The 18,216-nt window shown below is 36.9% G+C and overlaps 1 protein-coding gene across 1 annotated transcript; it reads right to left on the bottom strand.

The window, feature by feature from the left end:
- Nucleotides 1-8,594: 8,594 nt before the first annotated feature.
- LOC138332748 (sperm-specific protein PHI-2B-like) lies at nt 8,595-9,797 on the bottom strand. The gene has a single exon (XM_069280720.1). It carries the CDS (start codon nt 9,783-9,785, stop codon nt 9,126-9,128), a length of 660 nt encoding a protein of 219 aa, XP_069136821.1. The 5' UTR covers nt 9,786-9,797; the 3' UTR covers nt 8,595-9,125.
- Between the last annotated feature and the right edge of the window lie 8,419 nt (nt 9,798-18,216).

Genomic DNA, 18,216 nt, shown 5'->3' with positions numbered 1-18,216 from the left:
GATGCTGATTTATTGGGAAAAGGTTGGGTTTTTTTTCCAAATCAGCAAGGTATGGTGGTCTCACCTCTAATAACCATATAAGCTAGCTGTTACCAAGACTTGAAAGTGAAAGTAGGAAATAAAATTTGGTTGTTTTGATTAGTTTTATGTCCTATTATACTGCTTACTCCTTTACCATATAACTTTTACAAAATTACATACATGTATAATTAACCATTCATGTAAATATTACAATTTATCATTTAAAGTCATGAAAGGCCTTCCATTGATGTTGGACTGATGAGATTACCAGCCAAGGTCATTAAAGGACATGCCAAGTTCAGATGGTAGAGGAAAGCGGGGGAAACCACTGACTCAGAGGTGGAAAGTTTGTGGTAATATGTCTTGACATTTTAACCATTCGCTGGAGATGGGGTACAGACGTCAAGTATATGGTGGTAATTGGGTACACACATCCAGTATATGGTGGTGATGGAGTACACACATCCAGTAGATGGTGGTGATGGAGTACACACATCCTGTATATGGTGGTGATGGAGTACACACATCCAGTATATGGTGATGATGGGGTACACACGTCCGGTATATGGTGATGATGGGGTACACACGTCCAGTATATGATGGGGTACACACATCCAGTATATGGTGATGATGGGGTACACACATCCAGTATATGGTGATGATGGGGTACACACGTCCAGTATATGGTGATGATGGGGTACACACATCCAGTATATGGTGGTGATGGGGTACACACAACCAGTATATGGTGATGATGGGGTACACACATCCAGTATATGGTGGTGATGGGGTACACACATCCAGTATATGATGATGATGGGGTACACAAGTCCAGTATATGATGGGGTACACACATCCAGTATATGGTGATGATGGGGTACACACATCCAGTATATGGTGATGATGGGGTACACACATCCTGTATTTATTGGTGATGGAGTACACACATCCAGTATATGGTGATGATGGGGTACACACGTCCAGTATATGGTGATAATGGGGTTCACATATCCAGTATATGTTGATGATTGGGTACACACATCAAGTATATGGTGGTGATTGGGTACACACATCCAGTATATGGTGGTGATGGAGTACACACATCCAGTATATGGTGGTGATGGGGTACACACATCCAGTATATGTTGATGATGGGGTACACACATCCAGTATATGGTGGTGATGGGGTACACACATCCAGTATATGGTGGTGATGGGGTACACACATCCAGTATATGGTGGTAATGGGGTACACACATCCAGTATATGGTGGTGATTGGGTACTCATATCCAGTATATGGTGGTGATGGGGTACACACATCCAGTATATGGTGTTGTTGGAGTACATACATCCAGTATATGGTGGTGATGGGGTACACACATCCAGTATATGGTGGTGATTGGGTACACACATCCAGTATATGGTGGTGATTGGGTACACACATCCAGTATATGGTGGTGATGGGATACACACATCCAGTATATGTTGATGATGGGGTACACACATCCAGTATATGGTGGTGATTGGGTACACACATCCAGTATATGGTGGTGATGGGATACACACATCCAGTATATGGTGGTGATTGGGTACACACATCCAGTATATGGTGGTGAAGGGGTACACACATCCAGTATATGGTGGTGATGGGATACACACATCCAGTATATGTTGATGATGGGGTACACACATCCAGTATATGGTGGTGATTGGGTACACACATCCAGTATATGGTGGTGATGGGATACACACATCCAGTATATGGTGGTGATGGGGTACAGACATCCAGTATATGGTGGTGATGGGGTACACACATCCAGTATACGGTGGTGATGGGATACACACATCCAGTATATGTTGATGTTGGGGTACACACATCCAGTATATGGTGGTGATGGGATACACACATCCAGTATATGGTGGTGATGGGGTACACACATCCAGTATATGGTGGTGATTGGGTACACACATCCAGTATATGGTGGTGATGGGATACACACATCCAGTATATGGTGGTGATGGGGTACAGACATCCAGTATATGGTGGTGATGGGGTACACACATCCAGTATACGGTGGTGAAGGGGTACACACATCCAGTATATGGTGGTGATGGAGTACAGACATCCAGTATATGGTGGTGATGGGGTACACACATCCAGTATATGGTGGTGATGGGGTACACACATCCAGTATATGGTGGTGAAGGGGTACACACATCCAGTATACGGTGGTGATGGGATACACACATCCAGTATATGTTGATGATGGGGTACACACATCCAGTATATGTTGATGATGGGGTACACACGTCCAGTATATGGTGGTGATGGGGTACACACATCCAGTATATGGTGGTGATGGGGTACACACATCCAGTATATGGTGGTGATGGGGTACACACATCCAGTATACGGTGGTGAAGGGGTACACACATCCAGTATATGGTGGTGATGGGGTACAGACATCCAGTATATGGTGGTGATGGGGTACACACATCCAGTATATGGTGGTGATGGGGTACACACATCCAGTATATGGTGGTGAAGGGGTACACACATCCAGTATACGGTGGTGATGGGATACACACATCCAGTATATGTTGATGATGGGGTACACACATCCAGTATATGTTGATGATGGGGTACACACGTCCAGTATATGTTGATGATGGGGTACACACATCCAGTATATGGTGGTGATGGGGTACACACATCCAGTATACGGTGGTGAAGGGGTACACACATCCAGTATATGGTGGTGAAGGGGTACACACATCCAGTATATGTTGATGATGGGGTACACACATCCAGTATATGGTGGTGATGGGGTACACACATCCAGTATATGGTGGTGATGGGGTACACACATCCAGTATATGGTGGTGATGGGGTACACACATCCAGTATATGGTGGTGATGGGATACACACATCCAGTATATGTTGATGATGGGGTACACACATCCAGTATATGGTGGTGATGGGGTACACACATCCAGTATATGGTGGTGATGGGGTACACACATCCTGTATATGGTGGTGATGGAGTACACACATCCAGTATATGGTGGTGATGGGGTATACACATCCAATATATGGTGGTGATGGGGTACAGACATCCAGTATATGGTGGTGATGGGGTACAGACATCCAGTATATGGTGGTGATGGGGTACAGACATCCAGTATATGGTGGTGATGGGGTACACACATCCTGTATATGGTGGTGATGGAGTACACACATCCAGTATATGGTGGTGATGGGGTACACACATCCAGTATATGGTGGTGATGGAGTACACACATCCAGTATATGGTGATGATGGGGTACACACATCCTGTATATGGTGGTGATGGAGTACACACATCCAGTATATGGTGGTGATGGAGTACACACATCCAGTATATGTTGATGATGGGGTACACACATCCAGTATATGGTGGTGATGGAGTACACACATCCAGTATATGGTGGTGATGGGGTACACACATCCAGTATATGGTGGTGATGGGGTACACACATCCAGTATATGGTGGTGATGGAGTACACACATCCAGTATATGGTGGTGATGGGGTACAGACATCCAGTATATGGTGGTGATGGGGTACACACATCCAGTATATGGTGGTGATGGAGTACACACATCCAGTATATGGTGGTGATGGGGTACACACATCCAGTATATGGTGGTGATGGAGTACACACATCCAGTATATGGTGGTGATGGAGTACACACATCCAGTATATGGTGGTGATGGAGTACACACATCCAGTATATGGTGGTGATGGGGTACACACATCCAGTATATGGTGGTGATGGAGTACACACATCCAGTATATGGTGATGATGGGGTACACACATCCAGTATATGGTGGTGATGGGGTACACACATCCAGTATATGGTGGTGATGGAGTACACACGTCCAGTATATGGTGGTGATGGGGTACACACATCCTGTATATGGTGATGATGGGGTACACACATCCAATATATGGTGGTGATGGTAAGTTTTAAACTGCATGGAGACCTAATATTTGGTATGTAGCAAGCTGCCATATATTGGATTCAAGTTTGTAAATATGAATGACCTTGACCTTCATTCGAGGTCAGGTCAATAATAAATTTTTAAATCTCCAATGACTTCCTGTGAAGTTCCAGAAGGCCTGATGTTAGGCCTGTGGCATGCTGACATACATGCCTACAAAGTTTGTTAATATTAATGATCTTGACCTTCATTCAATGTCACATGTGCCAAAAATCCTTAAAGGATTTGTGCAGTCAAAAATGATAATTTCAGTTTTTGCTGGAAATGGCTTTATCAGCACGTGTAGAAACCTCTCCTTGCCGCACGCGACCGGAATAACCTGTAAGCCGTCGATATCGAGGTCAATTTTTTTCTAGCTCTAAACCGTGTGACGTCATAATAGTCCGTGGCTTATAGCTGGGCCGTTTTCGATTATACGGTTTGACTGGTTGGACCTAGTTGTTCGTTTATTAATTAAAGACGGACCTGATGATTTTATATTGTTTTCAGACGAGCCTTGACAAAGCCCTCACAGGCCTGTATAAAAAACTGCAGGTCCGCCAGGATTTATACTTGAAATAATGGCTTTAATCAACGGTCGAATCGGTTGTTCCGAATAAACGAAAACGGCCCTATACTAGCTGTACTAAAACTTATGTGCTATCACTTACATCGAGGGTCACAGGAAAAGGCGATCAACGATTTTTTATGATTACTTTTGAGTGAAGTTAATCGTACAATAACTTTGGCTCGAATGTAAATAACTAAAAGAGTGAAATTCGATGTTTCAAATACTCTAATTTATGCTCTAATAGCAGGTATCTTCGTGTAATTATGAAAGAAAATGCACACAGAAACAAAAGTTTCGGATTTAAGTTTTAATTAGATCATATTTTCCTGTAGTCTGTATCTTTGATACATTGTGAATTACTAAGTTTGTGACTGTAAAACTTAATTTTATGTAACAATTTAAGAAATCCTTGATTAAAGCATCAAGGAAATGATGATTGACGTACGTATATACACACCGATGATTGATCATTACAAACATTGTGTTGTGTGTTGCTAACCGAATAAATTGAGATACATTTATCAAAATACCGAAAAAACGTTTCAACATATGGTAGAAAGAATTTATTTTTGATATCATAAAAAATCTAAATATTGAGATGTTAAGCAAAACAAACTATTTTAAGACCGTGCGGTCGCTTTCAATTTTTAATTGATACGAGTAGATACTCCGAGATAGATATATAATTAGCCATGCCTTTGGTTTGATGGTTATGTAATACCTGGACCAGGATGTTGTTTACCTGTACACAACGCCATTCATCGAACTCACCTGTAATTACCTGGCCGCGGGCAATTTGCTATTCGGTGGACTATGTCGGGTATTTGCTATTGTCTTACTGTCAATCAGTTTAGGACATCCGTTAATTGGATTGTGATTTGAATTATGGAAATCCCGTACATCTATGCTCTAGGTTTTTTATTGTCACCTCCATTTTTAAAATGAAGATGTAAATTTAAAGCAAATGGAAATAAAATATCCCTGATCATACCTAGGAATATATATTACATATATATATATGTTGTACACAGGTAAAAAAATAATGGAAGTTATTCAGAAACAAAAATGGTTCTAAGAACTATTTCAACTAAAGATTTAACCTTAAAAATTATTCCAGTCTAGTACTGTAATTACGGAATCGTGGCATATAGCAATCTCCCGTAATTTCTAAGATATTAGTAAAATTTCTTAGCCTTTTTTAAAAGGTACAAGATATTATATCTATATACAATGCCTGTATACAAATAATTTCATTTTTCATTTGAACACTATATGTGGTTACTTTTTGGATTATACGATAAATGTTCATATATCCAGAAACATATATAAATTACGTATATATGTTTCTCATATATCATACTATTAAATCTCGGTATGATATACAAAAGGATCGACAGTGAATATACTATTTTAAGGATTTAGTATAATTTTGAATTTAAATCTACACTTATACTGTAATTAAGAAACATATACCAGAAATATCATTGATGTATTTCTGCTTTTTAGTAAACGTTATGGATAAAGTTTTAAAGGCAACAATATAGATATACATATTATTTTCGGTATAAGTTTGGTACTGTAACTCCAATATCACATAACTGATAACCGTCCACATTTTATTTTTACTCAAAACTGTGCCGTGTTTGCATCGTTATGGCAGAAGTTTGAAATAAAAACATGCTAAATTTTGTGATTTTACTCGGAAAAAGATAGTGTTACATTACACTGGGTTTTTTTATTACACAGAAATTTACATAATATGCTAACTAAATCTCAGTCCAGACTGATTCGAACATCATTTTGATATCGCTATCAAATCGGACTGATTATCTAATCTAAAGTTAGATATATGCTTGTTTGAATGTTTGAAATTGTGTAAATGGAATGTATTGAAACAGAAAATATATACTTAAAGCTGGAATAACCATGTTGAAAGGAATAATAGATTATGTAGAAACTATGAACTCTTCGAAATAGAAGATGAATATCATTTTTTATTTATTTGTCCAAAATTTTCAGATATTCGGAGAAAATACATTAAAAACTATTTTTGGGTAAAGCCATCTGTTTACAAAGTTATTGAATTGCTAAATACACATAACATAAAAGATCTTAATTTATTAGGCAAGTACATAATTAAGGCAAACAACAGCAGAATCACTTAATCACATATGTGCATTTTAATTTGTCTATGATAATTTAGTGTTTACCCTTGTTGATTGTATATATGTATATTTTATGTTAATATTCCAATAAGTTGTATACTTTCGGAAATAAAGAATTTCGAATTTCGAACCATTTACTCGAAAAACTCAAATTGTAGATCTAACGTACTGTGACATCACAAGACCACGCTTAGCTCATTATCTCTGAACCGTAGTCGACACTACCCGTAAATCACGACCAAAACCAACCGATAGCGCTAAAAGCTAGGCGATTCGTTGGGTGGGACTTAATTTTTCATTCATCCAAAGCAATATCCTGACGTATTATCAAAAAAAAAAAATTTGGCTGCACATATCCTTTAATCTTCAAATGACTTCTTATTAAGTTCTAGAATAACTAGAAGGCTAATATTAGCAGAGATTTAAATATAATTACTATTCAAATCTCTGATATTAGGCATGTTGCATGTTGATATCAGTGGCTTGCAATTTTGAGAATAATTACGACCTTGCCCTTGATTCTAAGTCACAGGAGTAAAAAATTATAAAATTACTTCGTATAAAGTTATAGAAAGCTTAGAGACCTGATATTAGACCTATAGCGTGTTGACATAAATGCCTACCAATTTGTTGATATGAATGACCTTGACTTTCATTCAAGATCACCCGGAACAAAAATCCAAATATCCTTGTATTGTAATATGTGATAAAGTGCTACAAGTTTTTTTATATGGTGTATCTTGATTTATATTCAAGGTCACAGGGGCCAAAAATCTTCAAATCATCAAATGAAAGGCATAGAGACCTGAATGACCTTAACTGAAATTCATCGTTGCTGAAAAGGCCGTTAAATTGTTCAACGACAATTTCTCACAAATGGTAAGTAGATAATGCGATTATTCAATTAAAAGAATATATATATATATACATATTCAGTCTAAATATCAAGTGATGCTGCTTTGTTCCAATGCGTGCCGTGTGCCGTACAAACAGTAAGTGTTAAGGAGATCTGGGTATCCGATACCCGTCCCGCCCTTTGTTTGTACCAAACATGCTCTGCTGTCTCCCAGAGCCTGTGCGTGATGTCGAGGACTTGGCACCGCTGGTGTACGTCTCGCGATGGAGAGCTTGGAATTTAGATACGCTGTTTGGCCTTGTTGTGGTCTATACGGGCGGGTACGAATCCGCATGATATACCCAATTGATATGACCTAGATGTGTTAAATGACTGATTGACCGGTAGACTCAATTAGCCAATTATACTTAAGATTCAAACTTGACCGGGAAAAATATTATCGGCAGTGGACAGAACTAGTACTCTAAAACAATAAGACTGCTATGCAATATTGAAAGAAAGATTTTTTTTTTTATTTTTCTCTATTATAAACATAGATCAAATACCAGCGAGTGTGTTTACAGTGTAAATTCATTGTATGGTAATATGCGAAGGCATAAAGAAGTATTCGGTCGCTATTTTAACAATTAATCAAATTCTTAAACACACTTCTGTCTGTTGATGTTCATGGTGTTGTCCGACATTGTTTATATGGTAGTAGGCTTCGTAGATGCGGCTCTGTCAACAGATGCATTATGTGTGAACAGTTTAGTAAAATACTAAGTTACTCTAGTGAAATAGCTTAAAATTTCTTTTTAAAAAAATAACTAATACTAGACGATTAAATGAGGAAGAAAAATAGTTTAAATTTCACGTGATTCCGGAAGTATCCTGTCTGATGCGATTGAAATACATGTTTTTGCAACTTAAATTGCAAAACAAAACAAAACAAAAACTCCCAAGAAAACCCGTCCGTGCAGGTGAAAGGATACATCATAACAAATAACATCAGAAAATCTAAACTTCCTTCTTATCATTTACTCTTCAAAGGGCAATCAAAGTTTTGAAGCAAGTACAATTTTTTAAAGCTACTGCTTTGCTTGGGTTTGGAAAATACGATTATTTAAAAGTTTGGCCAAACATTTAAATGCACGCTTAAGATGAAAAAATATTTTTAATTGCAAATGAAAACTACGACACACCGGTAGCATACATCTTCTGTATCTTCAGTGTTCGTGTATAAAACTGGTCGTATCAAAGTTTTCAAAAGTTAGTTTTAGAATAAAACATAGGATCATCAGATGTAAACAAGCCTTTTAAAGGATTACACGATGTTTTATGAATGAAATCCTAGCATAGTTATTCTGCCCATTGATAAAATTGAATTAAATATTTTTTTTATTCATCAACACAAATGTTGCGTATTTTTCGAGCATTATGGAACTTTTTGAGAAAGTTGGGTGGCCCTTAAAAGGGCCTTTGGGTGTTAAAAGAAAAAGAAGAAATCTACTTCTTAGCTGCTTTCTTTACAGTCTTTTTAGCCTTCTTTGGAGATTTTTTCGCCTTTGTTGCTTTTTTAACTGGCTTCTTCGCTTTCTTGGCTGCTGGTTTCTTGGCCTTCTTCGGAGACTTTGCCTTCTTCTTTGTTGCCTTTTTAGGTTTCTTGGTCTTTTTGGTTACCTTTTTAGCCTTCTTTGGCTTCTTGGCCTTCTTCTTTTTTGGTGTCTTCTTTGGTTTCTTTGCCTTCTTCTTTGGTGCTGGCTTTCCAACCCTGAATCGTCCGGTAGCTCCAGTTGCAGTGGATCCCTTGGGTCTCACTAGGGCACCAGTCTTCAATCCACGTGCTAAAGCAATCCTCACATTCACAGTCACTCTGCTTGCAGTTACATACTTGCTGAAGTTAGCCATGATGTACTTTCTAATAGCTGGAACAGACGACCCTTTCTTGTCCTTCATGGCTTTGATACCAGCAACGACCATGGCGAGGGTTGTTGGTTTCTGAACTCCTCCCTTCGCTGGCTTCTTTGCTGCCTTCTTGGGGCTTGAAGCTGGTTTCTTCGCTGCCTTCTTCTTGGGACTTTTCTTCATCGCCACCTTAGCTGGGGAGGCACTTCGGCTCCTGCTTCTACTCCTCGATCTAGAACGTCTTCTTGGACTTACTGCCATTTTGATACTCGGTCAAATGCAAGTGTGACAAATCACCGAGCTCCCGGGCATATATAGATTTCACTCGAACCTCATCGAAAGCACCCCATGATATAAGAAAAGTTTTCAATGGCGGCCTATTCAATTTTGGGAATGTGTTTGTAGAGTCATTTTTTGTTCAAAATAAAGAATTTTTTAGCTATCTTTAATATAAAGTATACAGCTATGCCGATTGGGGTATTAAGGAAGAACAAAAATTAGGTTTTACATTTTTTTAAATAATTTATTTCTATAGCTATTTAGGATCAATTTGTGACAGAAGTAGCATGTGCATGGCCTACATGTCGATATTTATGAAAAATAACATGATTTCTTGCTTACTTCCAAATATTTGTGAACATATTTACAAATTCTGATATAAATCTGTACTAATTATCTCTAAAACATACGCCACTCTTTATTATTTTAAATTCCTTATCATTTTGAATTTCATAATGAAAAACACACGCCGCCGACATTTTGTGTTGGGCTCCTGCATAACGACAACACAGACACAAATGTTCCACTATTATTAAAACAAATTGATAATAAAAAGGGTATATGAATATTATATCCATATCATAGTAACCAAGTTTATTATTGGCACCTCAAAAGGTGTATAAATGGAACTTATCGCTCATTTTGAACGAAAAATAAAATCGATGTAACAATATAAAAGTTAACAATTAACGTTATGCGTCATAACAAAAATGGCGACGAGAAAAAACAATCGCAAGTGTGTCAAACTAAAAACACACAATGATTGTCATACATTTAGAATTATTTCCAGTAAAAACAGACAATTCTTCTAGTCCTTATGCGTGTTTATTTAGATACATATCCTTAAAAACAAAATCGTTCTTATGAAATAGAAACAATATCTGTGTAACAAAAACATTCGCGAAAGATCGATCTGTTCGATTTGCAAGTCAAGATGAAAAAAGTGCTGCATGGTCAACAAATGGTATTTTGATCTAAAATATTGTCTGATTTTTATATTTTTTAGCATTTTCCTACATACAACTGACTTTTAACTAAAACATGTCTGCTTTCTCTGTTTTATTTACTGTAGGGAAAGGAGAAGCTGGCATGTAGGCATGAGAGGGACCCATACTCAGTAGGGCCTACTGCAGACAGAAAGCAATGAAAAATAAACAATTCTAAAGCATTTCTTAATCCAAGAAATAAGATCTTCCTGTAAGTTAACGTTATAACCTGCTAAAATTATTATGCAGAATAAAAAATCTTCAGTGATGAAAATATATACATTTAGATTGTAAAGCTTGAATCTTATGACATCTAGGACTAACTAGATATTTTAAAATTAGAGCAATTGTATTTTGATCTACAATATTTTTGAAAAATATTTAAAAAAAGTAATAGTAAAAAAATAGTTAAAAAAACTAAGCCTAACGTTAGATCTAGATTATAAAAAAATCTTAGTTCTCATGAAGTTTCAGTTTTTTGCTATTAGTATTGATAGTGATATAGCTAAGCTATGATCATCAAAATAGACAGAAAATCTTGTTGAATTTCATAAAAGATATGAATGGATTGATATTTCAGCTGATGTGATTTATAGATTAAAAAATGTATATTAATATAATATGATTTCTATGTAAGTTACCAAGTTTCAACATTGTTTTATTAAATTTACTTTTAAAATTTTCTTATTTAATTTATTTATTTATTTAATTTATTTTTATTTTCATTGTTTCTTTGTCAATATCACGCAAAAGCTTGTTCAGTAGGCTTGATTTCGCTCCTTTCACCATTGTTAATTAAAAATAGTAACTGTCAAACCGGCTTTAAAGAGCACATGTATATAAAGGACATTTTTGCTTTGTCACTTTGGTGTCCTTTAGAGACAGGGTTGACTAGGTATACATTTTCAAATGATTCTACGGTATTAAAAATATGATTTTTTCTGTTTCGGAAAGGTAGTTGGCCTTTAAAGGGACAATATTCAGTCTAAGAGTACATTAAAATTTGCATTTATTAGGAAATGCATTTATTAGGAAACAAACCGGTTCTTATGAAAATTAGATTAGATCTAGTTGGTTTTACCCTGATATGTCAGAAAAGCCACTGTAATGAAATGTATGTGAAAGTTCAAACTTGCTTACTGTCCGCCATTACACATACAGTAGTGGTCAGATGTCTTATATGTCGAGGTCTAGCCCTTGCTATTGTAGTAAAGAAAGTTTTGTATAGAACTACTCATATCGCTCTTACAATTAGTGTGTTAACCTTATTAGATGCATGTTCTTGTCTCTATATGTGTGTATCTCATGTAATACATTTTGTATGTTTATATCTCTATATGCACGTGCCTGTCATGCACTAAAACTGTATTATGTATTGGACCACTTGCCATACCTGTCCTACAGGTAGGGCGTTAGAACTGTACCTGCTACCCCTATTGCATGATCTTAACAGGCGACTAAATTTAGGATCTTATCTATTCTCTTCTTCCTAACTGACTTTATCTTTCCTAATGCCTCCCTTGGCACCGCCTCACTTTTGGCCTTGAGTTGAGTGTTCGCCCCTGTTAGGAAGGCTTTGGGTTCTGTCCTCTGGCCGAGACACACTAAAGTCTATAAAAGTGGTAGTTTCTGCTCCTGCTCAGCGCTCAGCATACAGGGAGTGGGACGACTGGTTCGCCCGTTGTCAGCGGCAGCATGCTTCAGTGATGTAGCACTATAAAAAGGGCATCAGTTCCACTTTATACAAGAAGACACAACAGGAATATACCACAGTCTCCCAAAACACTCACCTCGCACAACATACACGCAGCACACCGCATACATGGGAGACCGTCCTCACATGGCCATAGCTGTTAATGGAACGTTAATTAATCAAACAAACAAACAAACAAATCTTGTCACACAGTTACTGTGTCTGAGTGAATAAAAAAATATTGTCTAAAAATAATTTCACCAACTTTTTAGTGGTTATGTATTGCATTTAATTCACGAACGTGACTTTGGTTCGGGTATGGGTACAGCATACATGTTATACCTGCTTAATCGTATTGATCAACGATTTGGAATTTCAACGGTATCAATCAAATTACATAACAATGTCGTGAAATATGTCAATATTTCTTGTTATATGTTTTATAAGGAATATAGAACAATACATTAATGTAATATTTTGTTTCATGGCTATGTAACAGAATTAGCCTCATTGAATGGTTCCTTTAACTTTCTTCTAAAAAAAAATGCCGTAAATCATCATTTAACCATAAAGTCACGTTATGATTTTTTTTCTTCTTCACTCGCTTAGATCTTCAAAAAAAAAAAAAAAAAAAAGAAGTAGATTTCCGAACAAACTTCCTTATAGCGACCTCCTTTCCCTGACTCTTGGAATGGTCTAGTGCTGATTGTACTCAATATTTACTAACTTTCGTGTTTTGACCACATTTCTTTGTTTCGTTTTGATGCACATCTACTGCAGTGGATATTCAAAAGCATACCTATACTGAATGACTTGGAATATAGGTCAACTTTTATGATACTAAATGTATGTATGTATAGAGTGTATATATATAGAAACAATTTGTGTCATTGGATAATTATCTACACGCCGAAAACCTGGGTTCGATCCTTGGTTCACCAAAATCAATAACGGACAATGGATAAGAGTCGGATTAAGATTAAGACAATTTCAATACAATTTAACAAATATGAATTATAATGCATCGTGAGAGTTGTCTCCCCTTGCGGGTAGGTATTGATTGTGACGTCGTTTTCTCTGAAAAGTATGACGTTACATTCGCAAACACATGACGTCACAATCAATATTTACCCCTGACTTTTAGCAGATCTAGAAGTCAAGTAGCCATTTCTAAGAAACTACTGAGGAGTCGAAACAAAAAGCATATAGAGATGTACTGCAAGCTCAAGAGTCAAATCTGATTTTTGTGGAGTCAAAAACACTCTCATGGGTTTACGGATGCCCTGTACAACTCTATACTAAGAGAATCGGTTCTTCTTTTCGTTTCGTAAGATATCGTCATAACTGAATTTTTTGATTTTTCATTTCCTGTTTATTCTAAATCATGATTTTTAACTTCCACAAATTTCCCCCCAAATAAGGACAGTAATTTAAAGTATATGTACGCGCTTTGAAGGTTTATAAAAAACGCTCGTTATTTTCAGAAATACTTTTTATTATATGATAGCCAATAAATAGATAATCTAAATAAAACAAATCGTTCTAAAATAACAATTTGAGAGTAAACCCTACGGAGACCTCTTATCGGTAATCTTTCTATAAATATTGTGACATCGAATTCTGATTTCGTCAATCAAAATCGCTGTGTATTGGATCTGTAACGAATCAAAATCGACATTCCTTCGATTTAAACGGGTTTATGGTGACATAACGAAATTGGAAATAAACTAGGTATGTATTTCTCCTAAACATTGATTACTATGCCTTTCATTTACATAAATATTACCAAAAAAATTCACTGAGATAAATTAAAACATTTTATGATTATTTTAAAAGTTATTAAAATTCACGATTTTGATAAGAAATATCAATAGTTACCTAGTAATCACCCTATGTTAAGAATTTCAAGGGCATCCTAACACGAAAGAATGTCTCTTTTAAATTAGTTACAATTGAAATTAAAAGTCTTGATTTGAAATTGACCAATATTAATTTCACAAAACTCAATTTAATTGACCACTTAAATTTAATATATTAAGCATTACATCAATAATTCACGGAGTCCTGTTTTTTAAACAATGTAAATGATTTTGAAACATGAATTTCCAGAATTCTACACCTAGATGCACAAATGAAAAAATCTCAAAATGATAGACACCAAATACGTTAAATTATTTCATAAACGTGTAACTTTGATCAAATACTCTCTGAGCATTTTTCTACTCAAAAGAAAATAAGCTTTGAATATTTGATGCATGCTACTTTAATCCGCCACAATCCACCGGATCACAGAGTTAATCAACAAAATCAAATGGTAAGAGTGTCAGAGTTTGTCCAATGTTAATTACTGCTTAAATCCAGTTATTTTACACAGTTTGGGTGCCCACGTATTTCAAATCAACATCCGACTATGATTTCACTGTCCTTCACATATATATATATATATGATTGTCAATAGTGTATTAGTAAACAATTAGATGAAATTTGTTTTTCTACTTACAATCCATGAACGTGAGATGGAATTTACACCACAGTTTAAGCATCACAGAGAACGGATCTTTGCCACGGCGTCATACTGCGTCTTCGAGGATGATTTCCAGTGGCTGGCGTCGGCGTCGGCAGGGTTGCGACAATGGTCTTAAGACCTTTAATGGCCTGTTGAAGCTGCTTAATAACATTTGTCTCCCTTTGAATTTCAGCTATTGCGTTGTTCTCTACTTCTGCCAAAGTGACGAAAGGATTTTTTTCAAAGTTTTCCACCTTAGCATGAGTTTGGTTGATACTAAGAAGAGACGCCTGGACACTTTGAGCGAGTGTATCAAGTTGGTTCTTGATGCTGTTTATGTCGGCCTCTTCCTGAGATAGTGTGTTACTCACACCGGTGACATTCCTGGTGAAGTTTGCCACTTGTTGTTCAAACGATTTCAGGTTTTGTTGATATATTGGTATCTTTGTTAGGATCTGTAGGAGGTTCGCGCTCCATTTGGTGTTCAGTGACTTGATCTCGTAATCCAAATCCGCGGTGTCGTTCTCGTAGGCATCGACACGGAGTGTCAATGTGAGTGTGTCGGAGTGGATTTGGTTAAGTTGACGGTCGGCAGCTGTCAATGGCAGTAGAACGTTGGCTATCTTGACGGTAATGTCATCATTCCTGGCGGTGGAAACCAAGGCCCTAGCAGCCACAGCGGCGGACGTTGTGATAGACGCATTAACTAAGTCCACGAAGTCCTGTTCAACGGTATTGAAGTAAGGACTTGCGACCCTTGGATGGCCACCCAGTACAACTACTTCCTGCTCTAGCGAATGAAGCTTTGTCATGGCGCGTTGTAAACGCTGTTTTTGTTGCTGGATCCTCATCTCCATAGAGGTCCGCGTGATGGACTGACGCCTGGCACTTTCTACCATGAAGCTGGTCATGTTTCTGATTTTCATTTCCGCGTCTTGTAAGGCCAGTCGTAGTAGCCTGTTAGGATCGGCTGGAACAGCTCTGTTAGAACGCATGTCAACATCACCACTGGTATCAGGTTCATCGTGTAAAACGTTAAGAAGATATTTAAGACTTTGAATATCTGTCGCCAAAGAATCGAGTTGTTGAGAGGCTGTATGCTGTGTCTGCCTGGCGTAGCCGACAGATGTCTGCAACTCTTTGGTCAATGCTGTGTTTGCTTCTCTGATAGCTTTAAGTCCTTCGAAACTTCCGGTCAGTCCATTAACCTTGTCCTCTAAATCCTGGTCGACCCCTCCTAAGGCCTGACAGGAACCTCCAGTTTTTGGCACATTGTAGTGAAAACTGCACATGTTGCTCGCAGAAATCCATGGCACCATAAGTATAACAGCAAAAACTATTTTCAGCCCAGCCATTTTGTTTTTTTACAAGGTAATTGTCAATGGTTGTAAATCTGAAGTGGGGTATAATCCGCCTGGCTGTAAACAGAGGCTAGATATGGAATGTTAGTAAGGAACTGTTTCGACACCTTACGACTCCGGCCGTATCACGTGTAACCAGTCTTGTTTGTGATACTGTGGACCTTATCTGGCGGGGTTGTCACTCGATTGATCAGGGGAGTCCACACAACAAACATTATATAGCAGTCTGTTCCCTACCGCGGGGCGTTTCGTCCAGCATGGTCCCTCAGGGTACCCTTCATGCCAATCTAATCGCTGTATAATAATGTTTAGAAGATACGAGGAAATGTTCGCTAGTGGCCTAAGTGGTTACTCTAAAACCCCCACTCAGTGAAACCTCTATACGGATGTTGTCCTGCTCTGTTATCTTGGTTACGTGGTTGATCAAAAGGTTGTTGGTTTTTGTTAATGTATCCGAGGTGGCCCGTGGTAAAATGTTACCCTCTATTTGATGCCTTTGAACTCTGCTGCTATGTATCTTTTTCGTTGTATTTACGTTGCTTTGTCGGATTGGTATAGTGTTTAGACAGTGGCGACTCTTGGCCAGAAGAACGCGGTAGTGGGTGGCGGGATGTGATTGATGGCTAAACGTGACGGATGTAGGATGGGCAGTCTGGCTAAGTCTATCAGATAGACACATGATAGACAATACTAAAGCATTTTAGAATATTCCCACATAACAAACAATTAATCACCTTTGTTAAATGATAAAACACCCCTTTTAAAAAATAATTGTATGGTTGTTTTTTATATGGTATTCTCATAATAAAATGATAAAATGAGAATTTGAAAATTATATTTCAAAGGTTAAAAAGGAAAAAAAATAAAAATAAAAAGGACAACTACCCATTGTCTTTACAACTTTTGAATATCATAGTTCGGAAAAAATTCCTTTAAAAAGTGTGTTTTTTCAAGTTATATGTGGCAAAACTGGACGAACCATTTTGACATATTAATCTAATGAAAATCATTAAGTTTGATGCATTAAGCTTCGGAAATCATTTAAATGGGCAGACAAACATGTATGATGCATCATAGACATTGGTTACAACAAAAAGAGTTTATGCACTGTAAAAATATTGTTTTTATGATTTTGTGTGTTTAGATGGAGACATACCTGCATAAATCACTTCACAATTACTAATACGTAACTGTAAATATATGAAATGAAATAGAAGACCATGCACACATTGGCTCCATGGTAGGACTGTAGGTACTCATTTCACCGCACCGAATATGTAAATACTTTTGGCAGTTTCAGCTTCTATTTGTACTAAAATGAACACCGATTCATTGCAAGTAATATAATTCTTATATAATTTTATTGGTGAATAAAATTTTGAAAGATCTTCTTATTCGTAAGAATAAAAATGACGGCACATAATACTTTAAGATCAGCAAAATAACATAACTGTACAATTGTAGGCCTAATCTCTATTCTAAAACACGATAGAAATCACACTTTCATTACAGTGAATAACTCTTACTATATCTTTTTATATATTTTGAAAAATATAATATATCACAATATCATAAAATATGCTATCTCTTGTAGAACTGGCCCTTTGGATTACCAGTGCCTTGATCCACTGGGTCATGTTAACACCGATGGTTACATCATATTTTATTCATGCGGCAACACTTACTTGTGGTTATGATATTATAATAATATGTACTTAATAACCTTTCAACAATTTCACGACTTTTAGTAAAATTAATGGGAACAAAATATTCACTTTCGTAATAATGGAACAAATCATGGGAAAAAATAATGAAATCAATTACATAAAGGTGGTCAGAATGAATAAAGTTATACTAAAGTATAATT

This window comes from Argopecten irradians, chromosome 10 (genome assembly GCF_041381155.1).
Source record: "Argopecten irradians isolate NY chromosome 10, Ai_NY, whole genome shotgun sequence".
NCBI classification, from domain to species: domain Eukaryota; kingdom Metazoa; phylum Mollusca; class Bivalvia; order Pectinida; family Pectinidae; genus Argopecten; species Argopecten irradians.
Note: the sequence above shows the minus strand (reverse complement) of the source record. Positions and strands in the feature narration are given on the sequence as shown.